The sequence below is a fragment of the Anopheles cruzii genome, chromosome 3, assembly GCF_943734635.1.
Source record: "Anopheles cruzii chromosome 3, idAnoCruzAS_RS32_06, whole genome shotgun sequence".
In the NCBI taxonomy this organism is placed as follows: domain Eukaryota; kingdom Metazoa; phylum Arthropoda; class Insecta; order Diptera; family Culicidae; genus Anopheles; species Anopheles cruzii.
The window spans coordinates 3,996,615-4,008,524 of NC_069145.1; the positions used below are offsets into that span (position 1 = coordinate 3,996,615).

General features: G+C 50.2%; 1 protein-coding gene across 1 annotated transcript; it reads left to right on the forward strand.

The window, feature by feature from the left end:
- The first annotated feature begins 293 nt into the window (after window positions 1-293).
- LOC128275017 (atrial natriuretic peptide receptor 3) lies at window positions 294-5,387 on the forward strand. The gene is made up of 4 exons (XM_053013385.1): window positions 294-684; window positions 1,312-1,495; window positions 2,366-2,568; window positions 5,245-5,387. Exons 1-4 carry the CDS (start codon window positions 294-296, stop codon window positions 5,385-5,387), a joined length of 921 nt encoding a protein of 306 aa, XP_052869345.1.
- Window positions 5,388-11,910: the final 6,523 nt, after the last annotated feature.

Below are 11,910 nucleotides of genomic sequence, written 5' to 3' on the forward strand. Positions count from 1 at the left end.
ACGGGATCGGTTACACGTCGACCTTTAGCCTGCAGCCAACCGCGGCAACGACGACGGCAACATATCGTTCAATGTGATTGCCGGCAACCACGAAATCGCATTAAGCGGAGACGCAGGCCGGTCGGTGGCCAACACGAATGGCGAGGCGAATGGTGGCTCCGGTGAGCCGCGAAATCATGCCCGCCAGGACAGACTGTTCCGCGAAGTCGCCGCCTTCAACGCCGCCACCACAGCTACTCCGAAGATGGTTGAGCTGGAAAAAGGACGAAAGTTGGTGCCGAGCGTTGCTGGTGATGGTCCTGTTCGCCGGCTTCGGCTCCATCGTTCCACCGGCGGTCGAAGCCGGCTGTCGGCGGTTGGAGCGAAAAGCGTGCGAAGCGATTTGTGTCCGATCGACGTCACCTTCGTCGGCCGGCGACGATTGGAACTGCGAGCTGCGAGTGGTCCTGATCATGCCGGCCAACACAAGCTTCGAAGTTTCGTTGCCCCGGGTTCAGCCGGTGTTGGCGAAGGCCGAAGCGGACATCCGCCAGCGGGCCATCATACCGCGCAACGTTTCCATCCGCTGGATTCCGTTCGACGATCGGTGCGAACAGGCCCGGGCCACGGTGATGGCGATGGACGGGACGGGGAGCGAGGTGTGCGGTCACCTTATCCTGGGCCCGACCTGTGATTTTGCACTCGGTAAGGACTCACATAGCTGGAAAATATGGTTAGGTTTTCGTAAACAACATTTTTCTGTTGAGTTTCATTGATTTGTTATCCAAAATATTTCGTGTTTTCGAACAAAGACATTGCTCCGAATGGAAAACATGATCCCAACTTGTCGCTTGCCTGTACGGGACACATCTTGTAATGTGGTTCATTCAAATTAATGGCGTCTTTCACATAACAAGATTCAATCCAAAACCCAAATAAAGTCGTAAAAACTCTCTCCCAAGCGATCAGCATAAAAAGAAGGGCACCGGACGATCGTTTAGCGCCGATTGTGTACGAACACAAATTGTACCGCAGCAATAAAGCCGGGGCCATAAATGCCGTTTGAAGCCATTTCCGTTAATCCGCCATCCATCCGAGAGCGGTGGACGACAATAAATAACACGCGGACCGTCTCGAATCGCGCACCATGCGTCTCCATCATCGCTCGACGGGTGCGGTGGGTTCAGAACCTGGCTAACCTGAAGCTTTCGGAGCTTTCCATCCACTACATGAACCACGGTTACTCACAGGGCCGTTACGAAGCGTTACTCTCAGCGAGAATTATGAATGAAACCCCTTCACTACTAACGTTTCTCGTGTGTCCTTTCGCAGCGCCCGTGGCCCGAATCGCCCGCTACATCTACAACGATGGCATCCCGGTGTTGACCGGTGCCGGGTACACCTTCGATTTCGAGGAACCGAAAACGAGCTGCGAGCACGAGTTCCACATGCTCATCCGCACCGGGCTGGTCAGCTTCAAACGGATGGCGTACTTTATGATCGATCTCATCCGCCAGTGAGTATAGGGTGATCCCGGAGCGTGACACGCACTTTTCAGCAATAAACTGCCTGGTCTAAAACCATTGGCCAGAGCATCTTCGCGACGGACCGTGCCGTTAATGGAAGATTGTGGTTCGTGTCAATTTGCAGATATCCTTTATCGATCTGCATGAATTGGCACATTTTTAGGCGTTGAGGCTTGGGGTGAAATATTTGCTTCTCCGTTGCCGCAACGAAGAACAAGCATATTGTGTAACACTTTTTGGTGATTTGTTTATTTTTGGGGGTCATTTCTTTTTGTTGACTGATTTTAAATATCTTTTACTCTCTTAAGTTGTCGTAATTATCTGACAAATAAAATTGAAATAATTCTTAATTCTTAAATTCAATAATAATTTGTTTAGTAATATATTTCAAATGATTCAACAATAGTAAAGTAAAGGCATAAAGTTTCTTTAGTCATATTTAGATTGGAAGTTTTCTCATTCATACTTCTTGCTGGCCTTTTTCGTCGTCTCGTATTTTTTTTTACTGACAATATTTAAGTTATTTTTGAAGCGTATCTTTTCCCGATGCTGTTCAGCTAAGTTTAAATGAGTTTTCTTATCAGTTGCTCCGCCAACAACACCTCATTGTATCGAACCGGTCCGAAGACAGGCTCCAGAAAGTCAATTCCAAACGAAAAGAAATAAATCAAGAATCGTTTGCCATCGAACGATCTAATCAGAATAACTTCCCCGCGTGCCCAACCGTGTGCCATGTGAGCGAAAAGCGAAAGTCGTAGGGTCCCTGGCACCCCCCCCCCCGGGGGTTGATGCCATTTGAATGGTTTGAATGTGTTCCTCATCGTGCCTGATGGCTTCTTTGTATCTTCCTCTCGTTCCAGCTTCAAGTGGAAGCGCGTCGTGTACTTTTACGACCGGCAGAGCTACTACAACGTGGCCGGCCCACAAACGGGCCACCTGCTGATGAACACGATGGCGGAGTTTTTCCGCCACGAAAACATCACCTACTCACCGTTCGCGACCGACTCGGCCCGCACCAACCTCACCGAGAGCCTGAAGGAAAAGGTCGGCGTTAACTATGCAAGTAAGTGTAACTACGCCAGTGTCCACTGGCTAGTTAAATCGAAGAGAGATGGTCATGCTCGGATTAGCGCGCTCGGTTGATAGGTCGCAACGCAGGAATGCAATAACTGCAGCCGTTACACAGTCGTAATAACGTTCGCGTTCGCGGTATGTCTATTTTTAGCCCAACGCCCTCCGCGCGACACGAGGACGAGAGACGCAGGGCCCAGACAAAGGAAGACCTCCCCGGCGGCGGCGGCGACGGAAACTTGCTGTGGGAGGTCGCACTGCTGGGCAAATAGCAAAAAAGCCACATGCAAATGATGATGCACTTTGGTCGCGCCAGCGCGCTTCTCCCGTGTGTCTGCGTGTGAGCAATGCATTTGCGACTATTAAATCGCCATCCGCACGTAGTTAATTTTCTGACAAATGTATTGGCGATAAGCTAACCTTCCCTTCTTCCATTTCCGATCCTGCCCGGCTACGATGCATTGCGATGCATCGCGCGCGTCAAAATGTCAAAGTGACCAACGCGCCGCGGAATACTTAAGTCCGTCCGCTCCATCAGTCATTTTCGTGCCGTCCCGTGGACCAGACCGGACCGGGCCGAGGTGTGGCGCAAGCTGCACCGTTGTTGCACATGGTCGTTTGGGTTTGGCCACATGGTGTTCGCAATCGTATCGCGAATCGATCGCGGCCCGGTGAAGACACCTGATCGGTCCGACGATTGCGGATTTTTTTACTTGATCCCTGCCAATGCGCACGCAAGGACGTCTCGGAAATTTATGTTAAATATTCAAGTATTGGAGCTGCTAAGATTTTTTGGGCCCCGATACTATTGTTTTGAAATCGTTTCCATCAAATCTTATTGAGGTTTTTTTGTGGCAATATTTTTATTTTAAATCATTCATTTTTAGCAGGATGAGCTGTTTCAGGCAACTGATGATTATTTAAAACAAATTCTCTCTTTCAACTTCATCAAACTTCGGAACCGAACCAAGGGCTTGGGGCTACGTTATTCCACGAAATCCGCCATAACTTTGGCATACGCTAAGTGATGAACACATAATAAGGATCATAACAGAGGCATGGCAGTAAAATAATTAAACGCTACTCGAAGCATAAGGATGATGGCGCAACAATAACCTGAAGAGCAAGCGGGTCGAAAGTATACAGAGTTTACTGGTTGCTGTTTAACTCTCTGTTATAATTATGTTAGCGGATTTGTCCTCTCAGCCCTCTTCTAAACACCGCCAAAGAGCTGTAAAGAGGTGTGTTTAAAATTTGAAAAGGCGTTAAATCTCCTCGAGGCTCAGCTACGCAGCGTACTCGAACCGAGTTGTACCACGGCGCTATCGGAATGTGTTAAGTTCCACCGAAAAGTACGGTTCCGCCAAAAAGTACGGTTCCGCCGAATCGCGGAACCCCAAAAACTTGATTTCTAATTATCACCAAAGTTTTGCCAAAGAATGAAAATAGGCCTCCAAAACCGTCCGCCGCGGCTTCCGCAAATGCGATGATAAATTGTCTCCACGGCTTAATGCCGCCTCCACCCTCTCCACGGACCACGGGCCGACCCACCGTTTATTATGCGAAAAATCAATTAGCCTACCACTTTTGGCACGCGGCGCGGTGCGGTTCCAGATTTTTGGTTCCGTCGGGTTCGTTTCAGTTCGTTTCCGTTAACCTTCAGCCGGTCTCCGACTACTACGGTGACACTATTTTAAGCCATTATTTTTAGCCATCGTGTGGACATCCGAAAGGTCGTCCTTGCGATTCGTCTTTTGGAGCCTCGCTAACTCTTTCGCGACTCTTTCGGCCAGATAAGAGCTGGTTTTCGGAGGCATAAATTAGGTGCATTTCGCACACCGCAAATTAGCACCGCAGCCCCTTTTCGGTCGGTCGTCTCAGTTCGCGACAAAAAAGGTGCATCGCCGCCGCTAATACTAGTCTGGTCCCGACTCTATTTCTCCGTCAAGGAGTCTAAAATTAGACCACTATTGCTGGAGGCTAGTCCAGTGCGTCATGCTTCGGGGAGCTTTTTGGAAGTGTTGTTTTCGTGTAATTGTATCCAGTTTATGCTACGGTAATGCTGGCGCCATTAATATTTCAAATCACAGTCACTACCGTCAATTTGCGTGAAGGTCCACTGTGTGCCTAACCTTGGGGGCGGGCTACGTGGCCAAAAAACGACCAATTGTTTCACTGCTTCTGCCGTCGAGGCCATTTTAATGGATTTTAAATTTATCGACCTATGGACTTCCGATGGACATAACTGATTGTCTCCCGCGTCCCACGTCCCACGTGCCTCTAGGCTATCAATGTCGCGCTGCTGTCACGCGATTACCGATTACATTAGCCGGTGTGGACGGTGACCACACACACCGCGGCCCGGCCCCATTTAATTACCTTCGTGCGATTCATCTTGCGTCCGTTATAAGGGGTGGCCAGTGACCGGGTTGGTGGCGGCGGCCGATTTTGATTTGTTTTCCGATTCCAGTCACTGCGGAAGGCGTCACCACCACCGAATACATTAACGTCCCGTGGCACGTCGGTCCCGGCGGTTGCCGTTTGGCGCAAACCGCGGCATGCGTGTGGACTACGCAACTAGCCACCGCAGCACTCTAGGTTAGTCGAGGCTTGTTTAGTGTGGTGCAGGTGTGGCGCCGAACTTGAACCACTAGTGGTCTAATTTTAGACTCCCAGACCACCAGCCTGCTGAAGGTGAGTCAGACCAACCTGGCGGCGGCGATGCGCCTTTTTTGTCGCGCCAACTACAAAAAGGGTCCCAAAAAGACGATTCACAAGGACGACCTCTTAGAAACCCCGGACGGTGGCTAAAAATAATAGCTTTAAATTGTGTCATTTCGTGGAATTAGGCATGCAAAGTGCGTCCCAACGGCGCTGAAGGTTAATGACTGGGAATGCTTCAACAACGTATTTATTTACCATCCACGGATTCGGTGTGATTGAAGATTTTAATCGATCAAGTGTTGCTAGGCGTGAGCGGTTCTGGGGTCACGTACATTAGTGGCCACTCATAACGGCGCCACTCCAAGGTTTGTTTGGGGAGAACAAACCCAAACGTGATCGGATCATGGCGTAAAACTTAAATAGCTTAAAATTAGAACGCTAACGATCGTATCTAAATGATCGCAAAAACAGAATTGGAATGGTCAGATTCAGGCCACCGATGCTCGAAACTATTCTTGACTCCCCTCCTTATCGGCCCGCGAGACGCAGGATCGGATTGCTGGAAGCGCCTTTTTGCCGCCAAAAAGGTAACTCGATGCAGCCAAAACCCGTTTGTCGACCGGATAGCGACACTAAAGCTTCTTGTGACACTCTTATGAGTTCTTCTTGTGTCACTTGCGTCACAATAAACTAGCTTTCGGCCTGATTGTCTGTGTGTTGCTGCCCAAGAACCCTTTCGCAAAGTTTCACCGATCGGACGTGATGATGTCCGCTTGGGAACAAGGAACAGTGACGGTGTCCTCGTGAGGAAAACTTTTCCATTTCACGCTGTTCCACTCGCTGTTTCGAGTGGCTGATTGTTTCATTCGTCAACCGTTCGTGCCCTGTTGGACGCCAGCCGGACACTGCTGGGTCTGGGACTTGTTGACGGACGCCGGTGGAATTTGCATTATTCGTGTCCCTCAGCGTGTCCCGCTGTCAGCGGGGAGCAGGACTCCCTGTGACATTTCGGTCCGCTTGTCTGCAGTTTATTTTTGGTCCGGTTCCCGCGTTCGTGTGCCCGCTGTCATCTGGGTTCTATGTTCGTTCCCTCTCTCCCTCCTACGGAACGGAACGAAATATTACATGAAAACCAACCATGTCGACCCATCACAGACTTCTTCCTTATCATTATGCGCAACACAACCACGCCGCCGAGGGGTCGCCCAATCAGCGGCCCCGTGCGAAACGTAATGAACCAACAGACACACTATCGTGTGCGCCACACGATTGTGATTATCACGCCGGATGGACGGTTTACGATCGTGTAAGGGGCACGCGTAAATGAATTCATGCATCCCGGTGCATGCCGCCGGGGTTAATAAGAAAGCAAAAGTGCAAATGAAAACCCCATAAAACGGGCCTCTGTGTCCGTAGTTCGCTGGGGTAGGAAAGTGAAACGATAAAATAACTTTACGACCTACGCCGGTACATCGCGCTTCCGATACACCGCCACCGGCCACGGGGATTTTATTACTACCGGGCGGTCCATTGACGATATTTTTTGGCTTTTATGACGACGATCGTCTTACTTTGTCATCTTGTTGAGGTTCACAATGTTTTGTTTTTGTTTGACGGGCAGAAACGATCCCGACCCGAGAATTGGTTGAATGAAAATTGATGAGCTACGGGGCGGGAGCAAAACTTTCGATACAGAAAGGGATACTGAGACGGAGAAAAATTCGAAAAAGGGCAACTGAATGTTAAAAAATTACAAAAAACCCAAGAAATGGGAATAAAATTGAACGACGCTGCACCCTTTTCCGATCGGTTGAATAACGAGCAACGAGTTTCTTATTTTGATATTTTACGAATGAAAATTCATAAACCGAAGCATAAGATGTGGAATAAGTGGAAGAGGCAAAAAAACAATAAAAACAAGTTGCCTTGATCTTGTGGCACTCAGCAAAGCGAAAGCAGCGAAAGAAATAATTTTTGTTCAAAAAAATTAGAACAAAAGCAAGTTCCACAAACTGACATTTTCCGTTTCCGTTTTTCTTCCCATTTTAGGTAAGTCTTTCCGTGCTCGGCCGGCCAACGAACCCCACCTGCCCTCCGATGGGCCCTTCCCGTTGTTATCAATCATCCACAACCATTTTCGGTGGCATTTTCGGAGCTTCGGAGAGAGTTCACGGAGATTCCGCAATTCCTGGGCGGTAAGTCGTCAGCTCCGGACCCGTTGAGCTTGAGATTAATCAATTGGAATTTATCAAATTTCTTAACATCATCCTGAGCGAGTTCAGGGAGAAGGTTGGACAGCAGCAGAGGTTGTTGACTAAACTGGTCACGGTCGGTTGACAAGCTGACACAATACGGTCTGCTTGTCCCAAAGTTTTCGCCCGTTTTGTTCGGTTCGCTGAATTTTTTAATTTAGCTACCCCTAACCGGACGGGGCATCCCCTTGCCTGGCTGACGGTGCTGTTTCTGTGACCAAAATCCTCGCCGAAAGTGGCGCTGTGTGTTTACTTTGAAAAGGTGGACAAAACTTTCTAATATCTACTACACGGGTAGCGGGCTCATTTTGGGACAGGGTGTACTTAAGAACCATGAAAAAAGGGGGTCCCCAAATTGGGAAGGGTTGAAAAGGGGATCGGTTTCCAAAAGTTTAGTCGCTGACACGGATATTACGGAGCGGACAAAAGTGATCTCAACATTCTCACCTCATTGGCCAAGCTTCTCACGAGCTCTCGGTGATCGAGTAAATAAACTTTCGTGCGAACCGATTGATTGAAAGGACCCCACCAAAGTTTGCCAAGCCGGAGTGTCGGATGCAGCTGAGCAGCAGAATTGGTCAATTAGATTCTGCCACATGACTGCGCCCCATCGTATTGCTGCACATTTGCAGCCAAGTCCATCCAGGACCCACACCCCAGCGAAACGATATCGGAATCCTCGCTTGCTGACGGCGCACGACCGGAGATGGACTGGAGATGGAAAGTTTGTTGGAGAAACTATTTCTACCAGAAGCCTGGAAGCCCGTGTTGCCACCGTGTCCGAGCTAAATGAATCGTTTCTGGTGCAGACTGTGGACAACTTTATCGGTGGTACTATTAAAGCTTCTGTTTTTTTTCGCTGTGCCAGTGGCGTGGACACAGTTTGATGTGAACCAGTTTTGTAGCATCCAATTTTGAAGTTAACCATGACCAAACGAACAAACTTTCGAACTAAAATCGCAACCACCACCGGCGGGAGGCGAGACACCAACACGAGGCTGGTATTAAGTTTTTTTGGTTTTGGTGCTGCTTGAGCTACCAAACATTGCTTCATCCAGCGCTTCATGCGCTTTTATAGCCATCGACCACTAGTTTCCACTCTCCGCTTCGAAAAGGATTAAAATTATGTCTCCGACCACCCCTGGGGGATGGCGGGGATTGATTGTCAGCTAGCAGTGACGACCGGCGTTGAATTCTCTGCACCCATCGGACGCTGGCTATCCAAACAACTTAACAACCGTTAACCTGGACGCTTCTCCGTGGCACGGCAGCAGACTAAAAAACCCACCGAACCTGTTGTTGTCATAATCTGCGCGACCTCGCGGCGACCTTCTCGGCGTTCTCGATGGGTGGTGCATCTCGCGGAAAGCACGTGTCATTCGCAGAATCTGGGGAGAGGGGTTTCGGCCGACGGAGTCGATAAGATCGTGGGGGAACCACTCGATCGTCGCGGTTGACCTTGAAAGCATAAAACATATGCATAAACGGCTGCTGCTGCTGCTGCTCCTCTCCCGAAGAGCTTTCGAAAGCGCAATACAAACCGGCAACACCCGGCAACAAACGAGCGAAAAGGCCAACAGGAGTTTTTGTGTCGTCGGTGACTGCTGCTGTCAGAGCGAGTCTCGCGCGTGAGAGCGCGCTCGCAGCGAGTGAGAAACACACTCGCCGAGTCGTGTGGATCGTAGTGGATTTTCCCGAGCCCGTGAGATGCCGCGATTCAGTTTCGTTCGAACGGTCGTCGGAAACGGTTTAACTTTTAACTCTCTGTTCGACACTGGCCCGTACGCGACGTGCGCGTGTTGCGTTGACGTTGACAAACGGAACGGAAGCGAATAACGTTATTAATAGTCGGAGTGATAACCCTCGCAGCCCGCGGCACACCTTCGTCGCCGTCACGAGACGCACCGATAGTGGAATTTGAAGAATTCTCCACATCGCGCGGTCACGGTGTGTTTGCAAACACCACCGAGTGCTGTGCACCGGCACGTGCCGGAACGTCCGCTGCTGCCCAGTGAGATTGTGAGTTGGTTCTGTGAGTGTGTACGTGTCGTAATCACAGCAAAACAGCAAAGCAAATTTATTACCAAAATACGTGTTCGTCGAAGGAGGCGGAATCCAGGCGGATCGCACCTCGATCCGATCGAACAGGATTTTGGTCATCGGCTGCTGCTGCTGTTGCTGCTGCTGCTGCCAGACGTCCTTCGATACGATAATGTATTCACGAAAGTGAAATCAAAACTCCGAACAGAAGAGGGGTCGGAGCTCCGGTTGGGGTCGTAAAAAAGGCGAGCGATGGTCGCTGAAAATGTTATCAAACTCGGACTCGAATTGCGTCGGAGGATCGCCAGACTCGATCGGCTGTGGGCGACTCCGACTCCGAATTGGATGCTGCTGAGTTGTGAGAGAGTGAACGCAAAGAGCGGTGAGAAGCGATCATATCGGGCACGTTCGCGATCGTTCGGAAATTTCTGGCCGTTTTTTTCGGTTTGCTCCATTTCCAGCCGAAAGGCGTGTTGTTTGTTTGGTTTTTTGTCGGCCCCGTGTGTTGTTGTGATGACAGCACAGCATAAGAGTCATCGGCGCGAGCCTTTTTCGATTACGCACGCAACGTTTCCGACGGCGGCGCTTTGTTTGATTTACTTTCGGAACCTTCCTGGTATACGGTTCCGCTTACTCCCTTTTGGTCGCTCTGAAATTACTACACGTGACTCCGGGAGGCGTGCTCGGTAATTTCTGCCCGTTTCTGGGGAAAAAAAACGCCCCGTAGGCTAATTTCGGACAAAATTGACTGTAATTATCGTGCCAGGTGCAGCCAGGTGGTGTGTGCGCGAAAATGGGACAAACCTGTGCAGGGGGAAAACCGGGGCACCCGTCGGGGCACTTTCCACAATAAAAATCCATACCGTTAGCGTTGATCGTTATCGGGCCAGAAACTAAAGCTGAGCTCTGAGGTCACATTTTCAGTGCTTTCGATAGCGAAAATAGCGCGACGGAATGTCGAGTGCGCTGATCGATAAACACATTCCGGTTAATGGGCAGTTATCGCCAAAGTAAACGGAACCAAACGTGAACCAACTATCGCCCCGGTGTAAAAGGTACCAACTATCGCCCCGGCGGGATCAGCTTCGCCATGAGCTTCTTCGATCGATAAGCGTTTCTATCAGTGATTGCAACTCTGGTTTACAAAATTTATGGCACCTTTTTTCCGTCGACGTCCCGGCAAGACGTCCCGCCCGCGGTCAACGATCTGTTTACGCGGACGGCGGTCGGCACTAGTTTGAAGATTTATGGTACCGCGCCATGCTCTAGAGAGATAGTTCGCCTCTTTTCTTCCACGGGAAAGGGGTTAGATCGTTGGCAACCGAGATAAATGTCCTGCTTCGTCCGCCCCGAATGTCGTTATCGCTTGCGGGAGCGGGCGAGGGAGTGATTACATTTCACGGTGCGCTGCGGGTGTAATCGAATTCGAAGTTAATTCCCTCGATTCGTTGCCCTTTTTCTTCTTGTGGCTCTTGGGAACTGCCAGTGCAAAACATTGCTCCAGATGCATCAAGTGGCTGGAACCTGCCGCCGCCGGCTCGTAACATGACACAGATTGATGACTCACACCGTCCTCCGGTGTCGTCGTGTCATAGTTTCCTCGGCACTCAGCGCACCGGATCTCTGGCACGCTCGCCCGGGAACGACCCGGGTGTTGATTTGCATACGCGCAGAGCAAGCAGAGCAATTATAGGCAGTTTGTGCGGTCCGACACGTGGGTGTGTCGGTGGGGGGGGCGGCGGCTAATGGCTTGCAAACTACTGTCCCAAGCGAGCGATGCTCTGTGGAGCGAGTGAGTAGTGTTCAAAGCCCGGACCACGTCTTAAAACATGCAAAGTCAAGACAGTCACGTCGAGTCGAGAGTATGCGGTTCTACGGTAGAAACGCTCCGAGCTTCTGTTCGGGGTGACAGACCAATTTTTAATTCCTTCACACCCCCCAATTGGCTCCAATGGCTCGGAACGCCGATCGCGCCTCGGTTAATATCGGAGTAATAAATGCGGAAGACACTGAGTCTCCATTCCAATAGAATGTTACTTCCTCGCGCTCTGCACAATGTTCGCTCACTCGAGCATAACATTCGTAAAGTCGGTTGATACTTTCGGATGGTCGCAGATTCGATCGCCGGGGTCAGAACAATCAGACCGGCAACAGCTGACCATGCCGATTAACATGCCGATTATTCCGATCCAGCCATGAGAAACACACAGGCTGGTGCTCTACAATTCAAATTAGTGCACGCCAGGATGGCCGCTGTGCCGTGTGGTTAAGCCGCGTTAAGATCGCCAGCCATCGTCTTACGCAAGCCCCCGTTGTGGTCCATTGAAAAAATGACGCACACACGCCACCGAGCGGGGCGGGCTTATCATTCTCGAGAG